At 41.5% G+C, this 23,976-nt stretch overlaps 1 protein-coding gene across 1 annotated transcript in view; it reads left to right on the plus strand.

Annotated features, from left to right (window-relative positions):
- Positions 1-23,976, plus strand: part of LOC135538190 (uncharacterized) — a 37,015-nt gene extending 13,039 nt beyond the window's left edge. The window contains exons 8-20 of the mRNA XM_064964156.1: positions 3,070-3,243; positions 5,277-5,323; positions 5,452-6,010; positions 15,761-16,008; positions 16,633-16,670; positions 18,719-18,783; positions 18,916-19,130; positions 19,318-19,577; positions 20,258-20,392; positions 20,503-20,635; positions 20,737-20,766; positions 22,218-22,500; positions 23,758-23,976. Coding sequence (XP_064820228.1) covers positions 3,070-3,243; positions 5,277-5,323; positions 5,452-6,010; positions 15,761-16,008; positions 16,633-16,670; positions 18,719-18,783; positions 18,916-19,130; positions 19,318-19,577; positions 20,258-20,392; positions 20,503-20,635; positions 20,737-20,766; positions 22,218-22,500; positions 23,758-23,764 — 2,194 coding nt within the window. The 3' untranslated portion in view covers positions 23,765-23,976. The remainder of the gene's footprint in view (positions 1-3,069; positions 3,244-5,276; positions 5,324-5,451; positions 6,011-15,760; positions 16,009-16,632; positions 16,671-18,718; positions 18,784-18,915; positions 19,131-19,317; positions 19,578-20,257; positions 20,393-20,502; positions 20,636-20,736; positions 20,767-22,217; positions 22,501-23,757) is intronic.

Genomic DNA, 23,976 nt, shown 5'->3' on the forward strand with positions numbered 1-23,976 from the left:
AAGCACCATGGTCTTGTAGCGGATGCGAGCTTCAACTGGAAGCCAGTGGAGAGAGCGGAGGAGCGGGGTGACGTGAGAGAACTTGGGAAGGTTGAACACCAGACGGGCTGCGGCGTTCTGGATGAGTTGTAGGGGTTTAATGGCACAGGCAGGGAGCCCAGCCAACAGCGAGTTGCAGTAATCCAGACGGGAGATGACAAGTGCCTGGATTAGGACCTGCGCCGCTTCCTGTGTGAGGCAGGGGCGTACTCTGCGGATGTTGTAGAGCATGAACCTACAGGAACGGGCCACCGCCTTGATGTTAGTTGAGAACGACAGGGTGTTGTCCAGGATCACGCCAAGCTTCTTAGCGCTCTGGGAGGAGGACACAATGGAGTTGTCAACCGTGATGGCGAGGTCATGGAACGGGCAGTCCTTCCCCGGGAGGAAGAGCAGCTCCGTCTTGCCGAGGTTCAGCTTGAGGTGGTGATCCGTCATCCACACTGATATGTCTGCCAGACATGCAGAGATGTGATTCGCCACCTGGTCATCAGAAGGGGGAAAGGAGAAGATTAATTGTGTGTCGTCTGCATAGCAATGATAGGAGAGACCATGTGAGGTTATGACAGAGCCAAGTGACTTGGTGTATAGCGAGAATAGGAGAGGGCCTAGAACAGAGCCCTGGGGGACACCAGTGGTGAGAGCGCGTGGCGAGGAGACAGATTCTCGCCACGCCACCTGGAAGGAGCGACCTGTCAGGTAGGACGCAATCCAAGCGTGGGCCGCGCCGGAGATGCCCAACTCGGAGAGGGTGGAGAGGAGGATCTGATGGTTCACAGTATCGAAGGCAGCCGATAGGTCTAGAAGGATGAGAGCAGAGAAGAGAGAGTTAGCTTTAGCAGTGCGGAGCGCCTCCGTGATACAGAGAAGAGCAGTCTCAGTTGAATGACTAGTCTTGAAACCTGACTGATTTGGATCAAGAAGGTCATTCTGAGAGAGATAGCGGGAGAGCTGGCCAAGGACGGCACGTTCAAGAGTTTTGGAGAGAAAAGAAAGAAGGGATACTGGTCTGTAGTTGTTGACATCGGAGGGATCGAGTGTAGGTTTTTCAGAAGGGGTGCAACTCTCGCTCTCTTGAAGACGGAAGGGACGTAGCCAGCGGTCAGGGATGAGTTGATGAGCGAGGTGAGGTAAGGGAGAAGGTTTCCGGAAATGGTCTGGAGAAGAGAGGAGGGGATAGGGTCAAGCGGGCAGGTTGTTGGGCGGCCGGTCGTCACAAGAAGCGAGATTTCATCTGGAGAGAGAGGGGAGAAAGAGGTCAGAGCACAGGGTAGGGCAGTGTGAGCAGAACCAGCGGTGTCGTTTGACTTAGCAAACGAGGATCGGATGTCGTCGACCTTCTTTTCAAAATGGTTGACACATGGGTCGGTCTCACACATGGGTTGGCAGACGATTCCATAAAAATTGAGCTCTATAGGAGAAAGCCCTGCCTCCAGCTGTTTGCTTAGAAATTCTAGGGACAATTAGGAGGCATGCGTCTTGTGACCGTAGCGTACGTGTAGGTATGTACAGCAGGACCAAATCGGAAAGATACGTAGGAGCAAGCCCATGTAATGCTTTGTAGGTTAGCAGTAAAACCTTGAAATCAGCCCTTGCCTTAACAGGAAGCCAGTGCAGGGAGGCTAGCACTGGAGTAACATGATCTAATTTGGGGGTTTTAGTCAGAATACTAGCAGCCGTAGTTAGCACTAACTAAAGTTGATTTAGTGCTTTATCCAGGTAGCCGGAAAGTAGAGCAAAGCAGTAGTCTAACCTAGAAGTGACAAAAGCATGAATGAATTTTTCTGCATCATTTTTGGACCGAAAATGTCTCATTTTTGCAATGTTATTTAGATGGATAAAAAGCTGTCCTTGAAACAGTCTTGATATGTTCGTCAAAAGAGAGATCAGGGTCCAGAGTAACACCGAGGTCCTTCACAGTTTTATTTGAGACGACTGCACAACCATCAATATTAATTGTCAGATTCAACAGAAGATCTCTTTGTTTCTTGGGACCTCGAACATCTGAAGATGTTCTCACTGAATATGCATGTTGTTCTGTCCCTCTCACTGAATATGCATGTGGTTCACAATTATGTCGCATCTCTGTTTATATATATATATATATATAGTGAAAACAATAGTGGTCCTAAAACGGAACCTTGAGGAACCCCCTGAAATTTACAGTTGATTTGTCAGAGGACAAACCATTCACAGAGACAAACTGATATCTTTCCGACAGATAAGATCTAAACCAGGCCAGAACTTGTCTGTGTAGACCAATTTGGGTTTCCAATCTCTCCAAAAGAATGTGGTGATCAATGGTATCAAAAGCAGCACTAAGGTCTAGTAGCACGAGGACAGATGCAGAGCCTCGGTCTGACGCCATTATTAAAAGGTAATTTACCAACTTCACAAGTGCAGTCTCAGTGCTATGATGGGGTTTAAAACCAGACTGAAGCATTTCGTATACGTTGTTTGTCTTCAGGAAGGCAGTGAGTTGCTGCGCAACAGCTTTTTTCTAACATTTTTGAGAGAAATGGGCAATTCGATATAGGCCGATAGTTTTTTATTTTCTGGGTCAATGTTTGGCTTTTTCAAGAGAGACTTTATCACTGCCACTTTTACTGAGTTTGGTCCGCATCCGGTGGATAGAGAGCCGTTTATTATGTTCACAATAGGAGGGCCAAGCACAGGAAGCAGCTCTCTCAGTAGTTTAGTTGGAATAGGGTCCAGTATGCAGCTTGAAGGTTTTAAGGCCATGATTATTTTCATAACTGTGTCAAGAGATATAGTACTAAAACACTTGAGTGTCTCTCTTGATCCTAGGTCCTGGCAGAGTTGTGCAGACTCAGGACAACTGAGCTTTGGAGGAATACGCAGATTTAAAGAGGAGCCCGTAATTTGATTTCTAATGATCATGATCTTTTCCTCAAAGAAGTTCATGAATTTATCACTGCTGAAGTGAAAGCCATCCTCTCTTGGGAATGCTGCTTTTTAGTTAGCTTTGCGACAGTATCAAAAATGAATATGTGGTGTGTCTCTCTGCAGGCTGTCTGGCTGTCTGGTCACAGAGGAGGGCTGTGCTGCTCTGTCTTCAGCTCTGAGGTCAAACCCCTCCCACCTGAAAGAGCTGGACCTGAGCTACAATCACCCAGGAGACTCTGCAGGGGGACTGCTTTCAGCTGCTCTGGTGGATCCCACATATAAACTGATGAAGCTGAAGTAAGTCAGAATAGATGTCCTAATAGTGTGAGCAGCGGTTGAGTCATATGTACAGTCGTGGCCAAAAGTTTTGAGAATGACACAAATATTAATTTCCACAAAGTTTGCTGCCTCAGTGTCTTTAGATATTTTTGTCAGATGTTACAATGGAAAACTGAAGTATAATTACAAGCATTTCATAGGTGTCAAAGGCTTTTATTGACAATAACATGAAGTTGATGCAAAGAGTCAATATTTGCAGTATTGACCCTTCTTTTTCAAGACCTCTGCAATCCGCCCTGGCATGCTGTCAATTCACTTCTGGGCCACATCCTGACTGATGGCAGCCCATTCTTGCATAATCAATGCTTGGAGTTTGTCAGAATTTGTGGGTTTTTGTTTGTCCACCCGCCTCTTGAGGATTGACCACAAGTTCTCAATGGGATTAAGGTCTGGGGAGTTTCCTGGCCATGGACCCAAAATATCAATGTTTTGTTCCCCGCGCCACTTAGTTATCACTTTTGCCTTATGGCAAGGTGCTCCATCAGGTTGGAAAAGGCATTGTTCATCACCAAACTGTTCCTGGATGGTTGGGAGAAGTTTCTCTCTGAGAATGTTTTGGTACCATTCTTTATTCATGGCTGTGTTCTTTGGCAAAATTGTGAGTGAGCCCACTCTCTTGGCTGAGAAGCAACCACACACATGAATGGTCTCAGGATGCTTTACTGTTGGCATAACACAGGACTGATGGTAGCGCTCACCTTGTCTTCTCTGGACAAGCTTTTTTCCGGAAGCCCCAAACAATCGGAAAGGGGATTCATCAGAGAAAATTACTTTACCCCAGTCATCAGCAGTCCAATCCCTTTACCTTTTGCAGAATATCAGTCTGTCCCTGATGTTTTTCCTGGAGAGAAGTGGCTTCTTTGCTGCCCTTATTGACACCAGGCCATCCTCCAAAAGTCTTCGTCTCACTGAGCGTGCAGATGCATTCACACCTGCCTGCTGCGATATCTGAGCAAGCTCTGTACTGGTGGTGCCCCGATCCCGCAGCTGAATCTACTTTAGGAGAAGGTCCTGGCGCTTGCTGAACTTTCTTTGGTGCCCTGAAGCCTTCTTCACAACAATTGAACCACTCTCCTTAAAGTTCTTGATGATCCGATAAATTCGTTGATTTAGTGCAAAGCAATGATGACGGCACGTGTTTCCTTGCAGGTAACTATGGTTGACAGAGGAAGAACTGTGATTCCAAGCGCCAACCTCCTTTTGAAGCTTCCACTCTGTTATTTGAACTCAATCAGCATGACAGAGTGATCTCCAGGCTTGTCCTCGTCAACACTCACACCTGTGTTAATGAGAGAATCACTGACATGATGTCAGCTGGTCCTTTTGTGTCAGCGCTTAAATGCAGTGGAAATGTTTTTCAGGATTCAGTTCACTTGCATGGCAAAGAGGGGCTTTGCAATTAATTGCAATTCATCTGATCACTCTTAATAACATTCTGGAGTATATGCAAATTGCCATCATACAAACTGAGGCAGCAGACTTTGTGAAAAATAATATTTGTGTCATTCTCAAAACCTTTGGCCACAACTGTAGTGTAGTAGGTTCAGTGACATGATGGTAGAATTAAGGGGAAGTCTACCCAGCAGGCAGAGCACTCCAACACAGCATACATCATCACCACATGAATACTCTTCTTCTGCATCTCTGATATCCTGTTGGAATTGTACTCTGTTCTGTATGCAGTAGGTAGGATAGAATACCTGTATGTCTCTAGTAATGAATTGTACTCCGTTCTGTACGCAGTAGGTAGGATAGAATACCTGTATGTCTCTAGTAATGAATTGTACTCCGTTCTGTATGCAGTAGGTAGGATAGAATACCTGTATGTCTCTAGTAATGAATTGTACTCTGTTCTTTATGCAGTAGGTAGGGTAGAATACCTGTATGTCTCTAGTAATGAACTGGGATAGTGCACCAGAACACAACTATATGGTTTAAATGTTGACTGCTTCATTAGGTCTTTGTCAGTCAATAACCTGTTTCTCCTACAGTGTGGATCATGGTGGAGAGTGCAGGCTGAAATCAGGGCTGAGGAAATGTAAGTCTCTTCAATCTTAATTAACTGTATAGTCAGAACTATAGTAACTCATCAATACTTGTTCTGAAACTACAGAACAATATTTTATATGGAGATGTGGTTTGATTAAGCTCTCATTTTGTCTACAGATGCCTGTCATCTCACCCTGGACCCAAATACAGCAAACTCACACCTGATACTGTCTGAGGGGAACAGGAAGGTGACACGAGTGGTGGAGGACAAGCATTATGAAGACCATCCAGACAGATTTGACTGTCTTTATCAAGTTCTCTGCAGAGAATGCTTATCTGGAGGTCGTTACTACTGGGAGGTGGAGATGGATGGTACCGGGGCAGTCATTGGTGTGGTGTACAGAGGAATGAAGAGGAAGGGAAGGGGGGTTGACAGTGACATTGGAGGCAATAAGAAGTCCTGGTGTTTATTCTGCTCTCGTAGTGGTTATTGCTTTTACCATCCTGGAGTCTGTAGCAGATCCATCCCTGGTCCTGTTTCTAACAGAGTTGGAGTGTATCTGGACTGGCCAGCTGGTACTTTGTCCTTCTATAGTGTGTCCTCCTCTGGTACACTGACACACCTTCACACAGAACACACCACGTTCACTGAACCCCTCTATCCTGGGTTTGGCGTTTCTTCCTCCTCGGTGACCTCAGTGACCCTGCGTCAGATAGATGACCAACACATTAAGAGGTGAGTCATAGCGATGTTTCATCATAGTAGTGGGGGTGGTAAAGGGGTGGCAGGCTAGCCTAGTGGTCAGAGCGTTGGACTAGTAACCAGAAGGTTGCAAGTTCAAACCCCCAAGCTGACAAGGTACAGGCAGTTAACCCACTGTTCCTAGGCAGTCCTAGGCATTCTTATTGAAAATAAGGATTTGTTCTTAACTGACTTGCCTAGTTAAATAAAGGTAAAAAAAATGTGTATTGTTGGACCTACAGACAGTTAGATTAGTAGTAGTGGTGTGTTTTAATGTGTTCTGTTGGACCTACAGACGGCTAGATTAGTCGTAGTGGTGCGTTTTAATGTGTTCTGTTGGAGCAACAGACAGTGTCGTGGAAAATCGGATCAAATACAATGCATACCAGAACTTGTGAAATCAATCAGGCTTTAATACAAAAGTATAGCAAGCCGGAGTGCCCCGCGGAACACACACCTTTTCCAGAGCCTTGGCTCCAGTATTTATCTACATATTGCATATGAGCCCATCCCACATGCAAATGAAGTTACATTCCAATAGTGTTCAGCTATTCTATATATCTTATGCATTTGTCTATGTGTTCTATTTGCTCCCACAAATCCCCCCTCTGGGGCTAATTAGCCCCATAATAATACAAATAGAACCCTAGGATGGTGAATAAGAATACCTGTGATAGACAATAAAATATAAAAACAGAGTTAAATATATAAACCAACTGGACCAAACATCTCCAAATTATTAATACCAAATAGGAGTAAAAGATCCAATTAGAAACATTGAAGAAAACCCAACTAGACCAAACATCTCTAGTATTTCATAAGAGTAAAAGATCTAGTTAAGTATAGAAACAATAAAAATAATACATTACATTTTGTTAAAGCATGAGCATGTAAGGACATAGCCTTAGGCAAGGCTATCTCAGTTATGTGAAAAAGAATAAATAAATAAATAAATAATTCAAAATAAAATTGACACAACATCATTCTAAATTTAAGCTGTCAACATGATCCTCCCTCTCAGACACCTCTCCAACAAACATGATACCAACCTCTGTTAGAAGATTAAGGACATCAAAATCAAATCAAATTTATTTATATAGCCCTTCGTACATCAGCTGATATCTCAAAGTGCTGTACAGAAACCCAGCCTAAAACCCCAAACAGCAAGCAATGCAGGTGTAGAAGCACGGTGGTTAGGAAAAACTCCCTAGAAAGGCCAAAACCTAGGAAAACACCTAGAGAGGAACCAGGCTATGTGGGGTGGCCAGTCCTCTTCTGGCTGTGCAGGGTAGAGATTTTAACAGAACATGGCCAAGATGTTCAAATGTTCATAAATGACCAGCATGGTCGAATAATAAAAAGGCAGAACAGTTGAAACTGGAGCAGCAGCACGGCCAGGTGGACTGGGGACAGCAAGGAGTCATCATGTCAGGTAGTCCTGGGGCATGGTCCTAGGGCTCAGGTCCTCCGAGAGAGAGAAAGAAAGAGAATTAGAGAGAGCATATGTGGGGTGGCCAGTCCTCTTCCGGCTGTGCCGGGTGGAAATTATAACAGAACATGGCCAAGATGTTCAAATGTTCATAAATGACCAGCATGGTCGAATAATAATAATAAGGACATGGTCCATAGACACTTGTAACCGGGATATCCCACTGTTACCTTCATGTTTTGAAATTAACCTAATATTTAGAAGGCAAAACCAACTTTTAATTAAAAGAAACATTCATTGATATACCTATCAAAAACATTCAACAAAACAAACAAAAACACAAGGCCGTGAACAAAAGTAGATATATTAAAACCTTACATAGCACCTGTAATAACTCACTATGGAAATGACCCTTTTTGTGGATATGTATCAGTAATTAATCCACTCCAAATTCTTATTTGGTGTCATCCACAAAAACATAGATTCAAATCCAGATTTAATTTCATCTCTTGCCTTGAACTCCCAAGGTACTCCTCTAGGCTGTCCAATTACATCAAGGTATACCTCAGGATTTTTCTCATACTCCCTCTTAACTCTAGAATTAACATAGTCATCATGGGGTGACTTAATAATGGTAACCTGTTGAATTGCTCGAATTAAGGCACAAAAAAACAATCCATCCATCTGGCAGTACATTCAACAGTTTGTTTTTACCACACATCCAGAAACTATCCTCAATACCTCTGTCTTGATATTTTAGCATAATAAGAGATGGCACAACCTGAGTTATTTTACCACACAACCCTTTTCTATTAGTTATCAACCCTTTATCTCTATTTCTACTAACCCCTGCAGTCTCTAGTACCCAAATAGTATCACATTCTACAGTGGTGTTTCCTACATTAATCCCTTCGGTGTTGTGGCTGTAAAAACATTCATATTTACCTTCAATCACAGTGTTTCCATCTAACAAAGGTCCATTTAATTCAGTTCTAATGTTATAGACAGCACAATCCTTGTCACCCAACCCAGTGTCATTCAACACAGTTCTGACTCTAGTGCTCCCCTGAGCAATCATACATTCTATATCACACAAGGGAATAGAATACTTTGTCTTGGTACAATGAACATTTTTCCAAGTTGCACAGTTTTTAAATGATGCTGGTTCAGGGACTATTATGAGATCCGACAAAGGTGATTTACTACACAATATACAATTGTCCATTCTGTGTTTGTTTGCCGTATACTTCGCCCATTTGTACCACTCATTCTTCACTACTTCTTCTCGTGTGGTATCCTTGAATGGTTCAGATTCTGATATGTCAATCATCTTTGCAATGTTCTTTTCTTGAGGTGGGTCATTAGAGTTTGTAAAAAAATTCAAAATGTCAGTAAAGAACCCTCCTGGTTCTGATGCTTTCTAGCTACCACAGGCTCTTCCTGTTTAGGTATTGGCGCAAGACCAATTCTGAATGACTGAGTAGCTACTCCCTTCAGTCAATCTTGTTCTCGTTATTTCACCTTCAACTGGTTCAATCTGATTCATGGTGAGCACCCACTCTTCCACACATTTGATTAATGTCAGGTCACATCCTTTGGGGTCCCAAACAGCTTCTCCCTTTGTTATATGATGCATCCATCCACAGAGTGGCTCCTCCGGTACAGATTTCTTCTTCCATACAGAAACTGTCCTTTGTTCCCCTGGTTCTGTTAGAATTTGTGGCGGAACATGAAACTTAAACCTGTCAAAAAAATATCCTGTCTTTTCATCTTGTTCAACAGGTTCCTCTCTTCTCTTCCTGTTTTTATCATTTATCTTGATCGTGAGTGTGTGCATCATTTCCATATTGTTCTTAGTTGTTCTCACTCTACCATTGTCACTGTTATTTTGTGGTCCTAATTTCAATTGTTCATTATGGACACCAGGTAAGGGCTGAAAAGTCAATTGTGGGGAAATCCCCATTTCTTTCATCTTGCAAGATTTCTCCTTCTGCTCTTGGTAAGCCTTCTCCTCAGCTTTCTTCACTTGTTGTTCCTGATGAGGTTTCTCCTCCACTCTCTTCGTCTGTTCCCTCCTTGTTCCATCTCCTCAGGCCGAGGGTAGCCTAGTGGTTGGGCTTCCATCTGGGAAGGCAAATCTGTCATTTTGAACAGGCAGTTAACCCACTGTTCCTAGGAAGAAAATAAGAATTTGTTCTTTGACTTGCCTAGTAAAATAAAGGTTAAATTAAATTCTTTAGGCGATACCTCGGGGTCCCACTGTAGAGGGCTTCCGTCAACAGAGTCTGCTTTCTGGCCATACTGGAGGAGGCTTTGGTTGTTTGTCTCTTTTCTTTTCAGGCTCTTTTCCCCTGGTGCTTCTTCTGAGTGCGTTAGTTGGCTCACTCGTCGTATCTTGGCTTGTAGCTGGTCTGCCATTTTCTTGATTCCTCTCTGGTGTTTTGATCGTCTCCACTGCTCCTGCTCCCTCCGGGCTCCCACCTGGTGAATCAGCATCCTTTGTGTCCTCATCTCTGTATGATTGTATCCTTCTCTCTGTCGGGACTCGGGTGCAGTGGTTTAGATGATACCACGTCCTTTCTTTCAATTGGACGTCCGTGTTTGCGGCTGTTGCCACCTCGTAGGGTCCTTCTCTCCTCGGCTGATCCCACTTCCTTCGGAACACTCGAACGTAGACTCGATCCCCTGTTATCACTGGGAGAGATCCTTCTGGTCCCCTTGGACCATCAGATGTGGAACCTCTCGTCCTGGTTCAGGTTTCTGCCTTCTTTCTGTGGGGCATTCAGACTTAGAGACTTATGGCCTCTGTTCTATGACTACACCATACATTCTCTTACTTCCATCACTCATCACACAAACTGACATTCCAGCTGAAGCTGGCGAACCCTTCTCCATCTGGTTTCCTAAACATAAGACTTGGAAAACAAAGGACAAAACATAACAGTATTGACTGTATTCATGAATACTGAAATCTAAGACCATGACAATTCCCACTCTCTCTTCACCTGACTCTATGCCTCCAGGATACTTTTCTGCTGGACTCCACAAAAATGGAAGCCCTAATTAGCTTCCTCGTGCTTTTATCCAGTCTTCCCCTTTCGGCCGCAGGTTCTGAGAGGTGTTCCCAAATCATGTCATTTTTTACTTAGTTCCCCATCTGCTCTATTTCAACTGATAAGCATGTGCATAACCTTAATCAACATTATTTCTTCTTGAAGTAATTCAACACTGAATGGGCTTTCACATCGAGCCTTCAACATGTGGTTTAGAGTACAACTACCCTACCATCTATCCTTATTCACATGATACATTATCAAATAAAACAAATAACCCCCAAACTCAACCCAGTATGTTTACAGTGGAATCTAGTCTTTCTCGCACTCTCTCTCTCTTTTGTTTTGTTTCACGTCCTCTGTCATGGTGTTTTCAAGCTCACCCATTATTCAGCTGGACCTTACTTCTTGTGAAACTTATGCACCCATCAAAGAGAGACATGACGATCTTTACCACTGCAGGTGCTGTAAGAAGTATATCCCCAGCCTGGTGTATCTTGACGTACACTCAGTCTCCAGAATTCAGCCCATGCCCTTCCATCTGGCGTTTTACATGCTGTCTTTTCCTGGGGACATACACACTAACACACGGGTTATTTCCTGACAACAGACTTTCTTCTTATAGCAGGATCACTAAATCTTAATTTTTAAATAACAGCCCTATGTAAACATTCTGTTATGTAAACATTCTGTCTCAAATACCTGGCCTCTTGCCACAAAAATATTCATAATGATAGCCAAATTATGGTCCCTACAGCAACTGCTGTAAGAATAACATGTAATCAGTCAAGTGTCTTCCAGTTGAAAGAATATCCAATCCTAACAAAACTAAGTCTTAAGTTTCTTAAACTTTTGCTCTAGTGTTCAAAATGCCACTACTTATTACTTTTACCATAATCTAGGTGTGTGTAATGTTCTATTTACTTTTAGAATTGTCCCTATATTTTTACAAGACCAACTGTCCTTCCTTTTCTGTGAATTATCTTGTCTATCAATATACATTGTTTATAGAAATAACACCCCCCTTGTTACCATAACCTTCACATGAGCCCCCAATGTAGTTACAGTTTCTCTAACACATAACACATAAGTCACTACTCCTAATTTCCTTCCATAGTTTGATACATACTTAAATATTCTCAAATAATTTTTAGTCAATTTATATTAGTCTCCCCTCAGAAAAAATATACACTCTTATTTTCCTAAATTGACCAAACAAGAAAAATAGTAAAGTAAATTATAATAACTGCATATTTGCAATAAATTACCACTATTTGTAATGTCTTCTTCATCCTTGGGTGTTATCACACAACAGACTGTACTTTTTATTCAATTACTTATGTCATTCCAATGTATCACTCAAATTACAATGATATTGTAAAATAAAAGAAACAAAAACCTTTAATCTAATATTCTGCAAGTTCTGTCAATCAACCTGTCTCAGGATTAGTTTCCAGAGCTTCCCTAGGCCTAGTAAATGTAAACAGTCCTATAGCCAAAACATAGCTAAATGTTGTTTACAAATTGTCCAACCCAATATTCAGAATAACAGTCCTTAGTGCATACTTTAACTCAAATTTGACCTTCTCAATTCAATACATCATCCCTTTAATAATTAACATTATACTAAAAACTTTTAGTACCAGTAACATCTATTTTATCATGCGCCCTTTTGCCTCTGTTTTTCTGTCATGAGTAGCCTGGTAATAAAAGGTCATTACCCCAATCCCCTTTAGTCTTTCTTCTCCCAGCCCGATACAGTTCATAGGTCATCAGACACAGTTACCCTTCACTATTCAGCCAGTAGGGTGGGTTTGAGTTTCACACACACTTGTTGTGGTGATAATCTCTCCCAAGCATTAATGCATTCTGACATCACATTCCATGATAACTCCGTTATTCTACTGGCGATCTCTCAGACGAGTTTACAGATTATGTAGTTATCAACATACCCCTTGCAGAGAACCCTACTCCAATAAACTATTTGGAGTAACTGTTATCCCTTGTTAACATATTTCTCCTTTTTATATTTTATATGCAGAATGAACAAAGCACATTTACCCAAAGACCATAACCCCAGGGAACTGATAATTTCTCCTATGAACCCATGTTAAAATTAAAATAAACCAATTTGAATAACTAGTCAATTCAAGAAATAATAGAATTTCAAAGTGATGGTACACTTTGAATAGAGACTGGTGCTTCTCAATTCTTTTATAGTTAACTCCCACCTGTTCCAACAATTTCTAGTGAAGTTGATCAGTCTTCACGGGAAATTCTTAGGGTCCAGGGCATTTGACACCATTAAAATGTTTCCACTCTCTTTTCTTTAGAAACAACTTAAATACATTTTCAAAAACATTTACCCAATTTGAAACTGAACTGAACAAAAACCCCTCCAAAGGAAATCCACTCTCGCATATAGGCCAAGAATACACATGAGCTGGCCTCACTTATCCAGAACTCCAGTTATAGCCTTATCTAGATACTAAGACTTTTTAAAAGTGGCCGAATATCTCTAACTGCGTTCCTCAGTACCACGGTCTCCAATGACATTTTGACCAGAGAAAATGTAGCCTTTTTTTTCTGGAAAAGAAATGTACATTTCGTTAACATTCACAATGCTACCTTTTAATTCAATAAGCTAATGATATTACATATACCAAAATCCCCTTACTTTTCCTGAGCATGCGATAAAAGTTTTAGCCATGCACAGAACGCATAGTTTCTTCCTGGTCGGTTATCGGTATCTTACCCATATTACAATTTGCTTTTCTTCTAACTAATTTTACCACGTTTGCGATTTCTCATATACGTTTATTTTCCGTCTTTTGACGCTAATAACAACTTCTCCACGTATTTTATCGCCACTGAAACTGTTGTTTCCGTGCAAAATGATTCCAAGTGTGGCTATTTGTAAATCACATCGGTACCTTACTAGAAGTTCGGTAAAACGTAATCTAGTATGTATTTTATCACATATAAACTCTCTATGAACCACTTATTGATCGATCAGATTCTATACACCGCTTGGTGAAAATTCCATTCTGACTAACCTCAAAACAATTAGTTGTTGTTCTTTTGAAAAGGGTGCAAAGTCCTGTATATCGGCATTCTCTGCTACCGCATTCCAGTGTCATCTTACACTCATTTTCCCCCTTGTTATCTCCACTTCTGCAACTTCTTACGCTCAGATATTTTCTATAGCTTTGTAAAGCACTCGCACGTTTGCAAGGGCAAGCAGAATCTTATCTGTCCCCCATCGTAATGTATTTCTGATGATGGAATGTTAATTAACTTTCACTTAATACCTCCTATTAAAACCTACTCTATAATGTCTCCAACTATATTACTGAATACTACAAAAACCTTAATGTCTTATTCTATTACAGCACCTCAAATATCACTGTGTTTTTATCCTTGCTTATAACTTATTTTATTTTGATGTTCCTTACTTTTGTTCCCTCTACCTAATCGTAGTTAAACTATGATAGGGATCACTATTCAACTGTGATAGAGGATCACTTTTGGCCAATCAAAAGAAGTCAAAAACACCCTTCTTCAACTTTCTACTCTGTCCCGGAGGGCTGAGTACTCCCTCTCCTGGACGTTCTGTCTAAACACACCCAACCTGTCTACGGTTCTATCCTCACACAGAATTATATTACAGCATTCTTCTCATTCATTCGTTTATTTTCATTCATTCATTCATTCAATCCTTTTATTTTGACCTAAAAACAACATACAGTTTAAACTTAATTCACTTCCTCAACATCAGTCTAGACTGATAGGATTTCTCTGATATGACGAGACTACTTGTCTAATCGGCATGTCCTATTCATCCACCCCGTACTGATCTTTATTCTATATTAGAGCAATATCGTAGCGTGACCTACTGACTTTACAAACCCCCGTTTAGCTAGGCGGAGCGTTTTATATTCGTAGGATTTCCTTTTTCAGTTGAACGTTGCACAATCAGGCGAGCGTTCTTCCTGTGTTCTAAATATCCGTCCGTTTCAGACCTCTTTCATAGAGCGGTAGCCACGAATATTTCCCTATCTACTTATCAATAAAGTAACCTACCCATTCAGTCCTTCAGCTAAATATTTTGAAGCGGTATCGCAGGATTTCTATAGCTACTTATTTTAGAGACCTACTTGACATCCCCCTTGCTTGAGGCAGGATTTTTGAAGCAATTTTACGCAAACATTTCAACTATTTGTAAGTACTTTGCTTACCTTGTCTATAGTCGGGCGCCCACCCTTGTTTTGCCAGATTGCTCCAAAGATCCTGCTGCCAGCCAAGAACGTTTTTCAGTCCCTGACCCTCCTGGCCTAGCTCGCCAATTATGTCGTGGAAAATCGGATCAAATACAACGCATACCAGAACTTGTGAAATCAATCAGGCTTTAATACAAAAGTATAGCAAGCCGGAGTGCCCCGCGGAACACACACCTTTTCCAGAGCCCTGGCTCCAGTATTTATCCACATATTGCATATGAGCCCATCCCACATGCAAATGAAGTTACATTCCAATCCGTGCATCCTGCTTGTTCAGCTCAATAACGCCCATACCTGCTTTCCGTCAGATTATAATGATGACAAGACCCTTGCTTTGTTCCTGCACTTAGCTAAATGCATTCTTTTGTTTGTGTATTATCTAGGATCAGCAGACTATGTGTCTCCTCAGTTTCTAGCGTGTCCAGCTATACTAAAAATACTATACATTCCTCTATTTTACAGCCCTATGCTTTGGCTCTGCACTTAGCTCAATATGTTCCTTTGTATGTGTGTCTTTATCTGAGAGCAACAGACAATGTGTCTTCTCTGTCATTCCTTCTGCATCTCTACGTCCTAAAAATATGCAAACTATGTCTATTGGTCATCAGTTAGTCATTTGACTGACCCCCTCCTTTGTATATCCCTCTGGCCTTGGTATGTCCAGCTATCCTGGTACCTATGTGTCACCTTCCCTTCATGTAGTCTGTTTTTAGTGTTCAGCTATTCTATACATCTTATGCGTTTGTCTATGTGTTCTATTTGCTCCCACTACAGTTAGATTGGTAGTAGTGGAGTATTTTAATGTGTTCTGTTGGACCTACAGACAGTTAGATTAGTAGTAGTGGTGTGTTTTAATGTGTTCTGTTGGACCTACAGACAGTTAGATTAGTAGTAGTGGTGTGTTTTAATGTGTTCTGTTGGACCTACAGACAGTTAGATTAGTAGTAGTGGTGTGTTTTAATGTGTTCTGTTGGACCTACAGAAATAGAACGACAGACCATGGTGGAGATAGTTGGATCAAGCCTGGACCTGAGAACACCAGAGACCATGGTGGAGAGTGTTGTATCAAGTCTGGACCTGGGGACACCAGAGACCGTGGTGGAGATAGTTGGATCAAGCCTGGACCAAAGAACACCAGAAACCATGGTGGAGAGTGTTGTATCAAGTCTGGACCTGGGGTCACCAGAGACCATGGTGGAGAGTGTTGGATCAAGCCTGGACCTGAGAAATGTGAGTGTTAACTGATAATTGTTTTTAACTCAAAATAGTTTTAAAGCATCCATTATACTTGAGTCCCAGGTAAGGAAAACAATTGAGATCTATTTGGTCAAAACAAACTTAAAGGTAGAGTCAGCGATATGACGTAGATGCACAAAGTAAACAGCATAGTGGGTCAATTTCTACAACAACTGAGTGTGTTGGAACGCAAGGCTAAACTTCTCTGTTTTGTTCCCGTGGCTACCACACTGTAAGAGAGTGAAGAGAACCCTTGCACATGGCTAGAAACTGTGTGTGACTGTGTGAGAGAGAAGTCGGGCATCTTGCTCATCACAATATCTGTGGTGCTGCTCGTACAACATCATTTATCTGACTCTACCTTTAAGCTCTCATCCTAGAATCTAGCAGAAATCAGGCCGCCAACATCTACAAAACATGGACCAGAACGATGTTGTTTCCTGCTTCCACAAACATTCATTAATATAACACTAATGTCAGATTATGGTATGCCAATGAGTGTACATTTTGAGACTGTTTCTCACTTAAATGTATTTTTATAACAAGTCTATATAATAATTATTAATTCGTTATTAGATGAGATTGTCCATTTTAAATAACAACTACTTTTGACTTTAGGGATTCCTCAGAGCTGTAAGACTTGTGACCATGTTGAGGTAAGTCATAATGTCAATTCTTACTTTAACATACCTGCAGGAGTCAGGCACAGTCTCAAAGCCAGGTGTGTACTGACCAACCATTCATACTGGGATATAGACAGTCCTGTGTTCTGCTTTAGTAATATAAACACAGTCTCAAAGCCAGATGTGTACTGACCAACCATTCATACTGGGATATAGACAGTCCTGTGTTCTGCTTTAGTAATATAAACACAGTCTCAAAGCCAGGTGTGTACTGACCAACCATTCATAATGGGATATAGACAGTCCTGTGTTCTGCTTTAGTAATATAAACACAGTCTCAAAGCCAGGTGTGTACTGACCAACCATTCATACTGGGATATAGACAGTCCTGTGATCTGCTTTAGTAATATAAACACAGTCTCAAAGCCAGGTGTGTACTGACCAACCATTCATCCTGGGATATAGACAGTCCTGCTTGTATATGTCGTGTCTTTACTATCATTAAATGAAGACTTTAAGTTTTTATCAAAGATTCTCTGTAATTAGTATTACGAGATTAAACTGATTAATCATGTAACTGTAATTAACTCGGAAGTCGGGGCACCAAGGAAAATATTCAAAATTCAAAGTTATACTTTTCCTAATATAACTTTTCAGATATTTTATATCTGATCAATTAGTCTTCAAATTAATGAATGATTTATTTTACCTCACGTTAGTCTCATTCCAAACGTCATAAAATTGTTGGTTATCTGCACAAACCCAGTCTTCACTATGAGTCATCCATACATCAATTGTCTTAAATCATTTATTTCCTAACTAAGTAATTCACAGAAATGCATAAACAAACAGTAGATAGTTACAAGGACATGATAACGGAGTTTCCCTAGTGGGATAAACCGGCATTGTGGCATGGTGCACAAAAGGGAAGTGGGGGTCGACTGAGATAAGACGACACACAGTTGATAATTACAGAATGGATAGTTCAGAGTGACATTCATTCATTTCGTTATAGAATAGATGTTTCTGCGGTTGTCGTTCTTCGCGTTCAATGATACCGAATTCCTAGCTGCAGACTAGTAATTAATATCAAAGACTTGTTCTTATTCTGTCGGTATCGATAGTCTAAGACTTTAACCACGTGGGATGGTTAAAAGATTCAGCAGTCTGGTCTCAAACCTTGGCCCTCTCGTTATCGAGGAAAGATGGTCTGCACCCTTTGTCCTCTCGTAATGGAGAGAAACATGGTCTGGTGATAAATTCTCAAGGTGGGGGTTTTTATTTGGGAGTTGCAGAAAAAGGCTGTCTCACGACGCCAGGTCCGAACTGGGCTCATGGGCGGTCCTCTGATTTAGTTAAACTCAAAAGGGAATTGGAGTTTCCTTCATTAAACAGTCCAAAATCACATTACACCATTTTACAAAAAGTTTCCTCTTCACTCATCCATCGTATACAACAATTAGATGTAAAACCTCATACTTGAGACTCCTGTATAAACAGCGTTATGGTAATGTGGTCGTATTGTCTCTCACGAGTTTCACCAAACGGACCAGTTCGTAGCTGAATTCTTCACCGATCTTTAATACTTTCTCCAGGAACATGAATGTCATTCGGACCTCAAGTTCTGTGAGGTGGAAGAAATTCCTTTGTTCTCTCTATGAAAATTCACTCTGTCTCTATACTGTGGCCATGAGGAGATCATCTCCTCCAGGAATTTATGACCTCTCTGACCACAGCAGCTTAGTTGTAGGAGGCAGGGAGAGGGGGATGGGGCTTGCTGTACCCAAAGAGGGCAACGTCATGACATAGTCATGCAGGATTTTATCTGTTGTCACCTTTGTTCATTGAACAGTGTTATCAATATATCACCAGCATTCCATGTAACATTGAATAAATACATTAGATCAGATACTTCGGTATAATTGGCCAGTTTCCCAGACACAGATTAAGTCTCGTCCTGGACCTTAAAGAACTTTCTATTGAAACTTCCATTGAGCATGCTTTTTAGTCCAGCACTAGACTCAATCTGTGTCCAGGAAACAGGCCCCATATGTATTACTGACATGCTTGTCCTTGTTCAGGACTCCACACACTGGCTTCAGAATGAACCCTTGACTTCCACTGTCCAGGGAGTGACAATGTTCAGGTAAAATAACTACTTTGAACATTTCATTCCACTTGCTAGTGTATTTCCTCATTACCTTTGGGAATAGTCTTCTAATCCAACCTCTCCATTTGACCATGGACCCTCTCTACCACATCTTGTTGTTGCCATAAGGCACAGGACACCCAGAGGGAGTTATGAGTGCACAGTGTCTGGGCTCCGCTGGCTGTGTGAGAGAGATGTCATTCTGAAGTATCACTTCAGGAACTGGGAACCCTACAGTCAACTTCTGAAAGACATGCAGTACACACAAGGTGGTCCATTGCTGGACATCACTATGGAGTTAGGTGAACTGGAGGAAGTTCATCTGCCACACTTTGTCTGTTTAGGTAAAACCATATAAAATAGTATTCAGAAAGACATTTCCATGTAACTGAGTTTTACTTCCTGAATTAATGAATGAACTATTCTGGGAGTTTGAGTTTACTGTGATCTGGTACTGCATATTCTTTGTGTTTTAGTTGGATGAATAATACAATATTTGTCTTTCTGTCTCCTTTGTATTGTGTTGTTCAGGGACCAACCCTTCCCTGAGGAATGAGATGAAGATTCTTCATGTAGAGGAACATGGAGTGTCTTTAGAGGAAGTGCATGAGGTCACCAGATTCCATGCTACGATTCTCCATCCCAAGTTCTCAGCTATCTCTGTTATACTGAGCTATATATTTTCTTGGATCCTAGATGTCCACTGTGACGTGGTCCTCTACATGGCAGTAAAAAGGTCAACAGTCATTTCAAGGCTGTACCTGCTCCTCAGAAACTCCAGTCAGAAAGAGGTGAGCCACTATCACTGAAGTGACAACAGTATGTTGAATCTTACTGAAGGAAAGCTGATAGGTTATTGAAAATCTCTAGATTACAAAGACAACATGCAGCTCTGTGACACATCTATTTCTGTCTCATTCAGTTGAAGAGCCAGTAGATGGCACTCTTCCCTCTGGTCGAAGGAGAACCCAATGCCCCTGGGCAGTGAAGGGGACATTGCCCCTGGGCAGTGAAGGGGACATTTCCCTGTGTAGGTTGCTGTCTTTCAGATGGGACGTTAAACGGGTGTCCTCTCCATGGTCACTAAAGATCCCATGGTACTTATCGTAAGAGTAGGGGTGTTAACCCCGGTGTCCTGACTCTCCATGGTCACTAAAGATCCCATGGTACTTATTGTAAGAGAAGGGGTGTTAACCCGGTATCCTGGCTAAACTCCCAATCTGACCCTCATACCATCATGGCTACCTAATCATCCTCAGCTTCCAATTGGCTCATTTATCCCCTCTCCCCTGTAAATATTCCCCAGGTCGCTGTTGTAAAAGAGAATCTCTTCTCAGTCAACTTATCTGATAAAATAATGGTAAATCATTAACGATAGTGTTGACAAAAATGGATTTCCCAGTGAGCTGCATGTTGTGTGAATTATGAGACTACATTGTTGTGACTGACTACTACATCTCTCATTTTGTAGGCTGTTCGGGAACGGGAGAAAGATCAGGTGTCCCAAGGATATTCAGAATTTCTCCTGCCAAGTCCAAATGGGCCCTTAAAGATGAACACTTGGTTTGCACTCAAGAATCCCCTCTCCACTTTCATCTATCCAGAGGTGTAGTTTTATCAGGCTGAGGACATGAATCTGTCATATTGTATATGAATAACTGGAAAATCATTCTATTTCTCTCTCTATCTCGTGTTGCATCATATGGCCTCCTACAGAAGATTCAGCTGTTACCTGCAAACACCCCACCAAGCTGTTGTAAGATGATTATGGGAAACACAGGGGTGGACATTGAGATGGAGTTAATCGGGGATGATGAGAGGACAGTATGGAAATCAGTGGTATCAAAAGGTAAGTAATACTGGACATGAACAGTATGTCAATCATCAATGTCCTTTTCTAACAGATGCTATTAAAGTGTTTTATGATATTTTATCTTGTTTGTCTTTCAGATGAATACAGCAAAGTCTCTCATCCAACACGTAAGTTTGTCTTTTTTGGACGAGGTCACAGAGCTAACGTCTCTTCAAGTTGTGATGAAGGACACTGTTGAAGGTCTTCATGAGTCTTGTTCAGTGGGGTGATGAAGGTCTTCATGAGTCGTGTTCAGTGGGGTGATGAAGGTCTTCATGAGTCTTGTTCAGTGGGGTGATGAAGGTCTTCATGAGTCTTGTTCAGTGGGGTGATGAAGGTCTTCATGAGTCGTGTTCAGTGGGGTGATGAAGGTCTTCATGAGTCTTGTTCAGTGGGGTGATGAAGGTCTTCATGAGTCATGTTCAGTGGGGTGATGAAGGTCTTCATGAGTCGTGTTCAGTGGGGTGATGAAGGTCTTCGTGAGTCGTGTTCAGTGGGGTGATGAAGGTCTTCACGAGTCGTGTTCAGTGGGGTGATGAAGGTCTTCACGAGTCGTGTTCAGTGGGGTGATGAAGGTCTTCATGAGTTGTGTTCAGTGGGGTGATGAAGGTCTTCATGAGTCGTGTTCAGTGAGGTGATGAAGGTCTTCATGAGTCGTGCTCAGTGGGGTGATGAAGGTCTTCATGAGTCGTGTTCAGTGGGGTGATGAAGGTCTTCATGAGTCGTGTTCAGTGGGGTGATGAAGGTCTTCATCAGTCTTGTTCAGTGGGGTGATGAAGGTCTTCATGAGTCGTGTTCAGTGGGGTGATGAAGGTCTTCATGAGTCGTGTTCAGTGGGGTGATGAAGGTCTTCACGAGTCGTGTTCAGTGGGGTGATGAAGGTCTTCATGAGTCATGTTCAGTGATGAAGGTCTTCATGAGTCGTGTTCAGTGGGGTGATGAAGGTCTTCATGAGTCATGTTCAGTGACGAAGGTCTTCAGGAGTCTTGTTCTGTGGGTTGATGAAGGTCGTCATGAGTCACTACAGTCTTGTTCATCCATCCTCAGTTACTTAGTGATGTGTTGTGTTTCACTCTGTCATTTAAGTCGTTATGATGGAGTCACTACAATGTTGTTGATCCATCCTCAGTTTTCTCCTGTATGGGGGGACAGGTCCACTTTAACATTATAGACTATTTTCAGTAGACTGTTGACAAAACATTACAATTAAATCCATTTTAATCCCGCTATGTAACACAATAGAGAAATCCAAGGAGTATGAACACTTTTGCAAGTATGTTATGTAGAATAGACAATCGTGTCAGCCAGGGTAGGCGTCAATTCCAAATAAATCAGTCCATTCAGGAAGTAAACTGAAATTCAAATTCAATAACCGGAAAAGGGCATCAATTTTCAATGACTAATGGAAAGACAATTTTTTATATTTTTGAATATGACTTGAATATGAATTGACTACAACCCTGGAGTCAGCTCTATACAAGAAATGACTATCAGAAAAATGTTAATTAACTGGAGAGACTGTTAAGATGTAGAAACGTTCACCCTAAAGACATATTCATTTAATTCACCCCCCCTTCAGCATTAACACTCTCTGGGATTCCTGCTGAGGAGTTTCTGAAGAAACACAGGGCTGAACTCATTCAGGGAGTCAAAAACCCAATGCCAATAGCAGACGATCTGTCGTCAAAGAGCATGATTGGTGATGAAGAGTACTCCAGAATAACAGCTGAAACAACTGAACAGGAGCGAATGAGAAAACTACTGAACGCAGTCCTCCCTAAAGGACCAGAAGTGACGGGAGCTTGTCTCAAAGCTCTCAGTGAACATGAATGCCATCTTGTTAAGTTCTTGAGTGAATCGAGGTAAGACCGGTTTCTTTTCTCCCTCCCTTGAATATGTGGAATGATTAAATATAGGTCAAATAAAAACATAGCTACCCAGATCAAAGATAAAATACTTTTCAGAATGGAAGCATGTTTTTGTGTTGCTGCCTGTAATAAATGTGTCTCATTATAGTTCTATCATAGGACCATCATCACATCATTATCTCATCATTATCTCAGGTGTATCATAGGAACATCATCTCATCATCATCTCATCATTATCTCAGGTGTATCATAGGAACATCATCTCATCATTATCTCAGGTGTATCATAGGAACATCATCTCATCATTATCTCAGGTGTATCATAGGACCAATCATCTCATCATTATCTCATCATTATCTCAGGTGTATCATAGGAACATCATCTCATCATCATCTCATCATTATCTCAGGTGTATCATAGGACCAATCATCTCATCATTATCTCATCATTATCTCAGGTGTATCATAGGAACATCATCTCATCATCATCTCATCATTATCTCAGGTGTATCATAGGACCATCATCACATCATTATCTCATCATTATCTCAGGTGTATCATAGGAACATCATCTCATCATTATCTCAGGTGTATCATAGGAACATCATCTCATCATTATCTCAGGTGTATCATAGGAACATCATCTCATCATTATCTCAGGTGTATCATAGGAACATCATCTCATCATTATCTGAGGTGTATCATAGGAACATCATCTCATCATTATCTCAGGTGTATCATAGGACCATCATCTCATCATTATCTCGGGTGTATCATAGGACCATCATCACATCATTATCTCAGGTGTATCATAGGACCATCATCTCATCATTATCTCAGGTGTATCATAGGAACATCATCTCATCATTATCTCAGGTGTATCATAGGACCATCATAGGGCCATTATCTCATCATTATCTCATTATCTTTTCAGAATGGAACCATGTTTTTGTGTTGCTGCCTGTAATAAATTACTCGTATCATAGGACCATTATCTCATCATTATCACATCATTATCTCAGGTGTATCATTGGGCCATTATCTCATCATTATCTCGGGTGTATCATAGGGCCATTATCTCATCATTATCTCATGTGTATCATATGGACCATTATAGGACCATTATCTCATCATTATCACATCATTATCTCAGGTGTATCATAGGACCATCATCACATCATTATCTCAGGTGTATCTCACTCCTCATTCTTCTCCATACTTTCTGATCTCTCCTCCATCCTCTGTCTTGTAGCACCTAATCTGAAGATGCTGAGGCCTGTCTCCTAGTCTGTGGAGAAAGACACTTCTCCACCTAATGTGAAGATACTGAGGCCTGTCTCCTAGTCTGTGGACAAAGACACTTCTCCACCTAATCTGAAGATGCTGAGGCCATATATAAGACAACTGCTGGGTCTGACCAGGGAGAGCTCCTGATTGACATGTGTACTATGGTGCATTGAGTTGGGTCTGA

The sequence above is a fragment of the Oncorhynchus masou genome, unplaced genomic scaffold, assembly GCF_036934945.1.
Source record: "Oncorhynchus masou masou isolate Uvic2021 unplaced genomic scaffold, UVic_Omas_1.1 unplaced_scaffold_930, whole genome shotgun sequence".
NCBI lineage: Eukaryota > Metazoa > Chordata > Actinopteri > Salmoniformes > Salmonidae > Oncorhynchus > Oncorhynchus masou.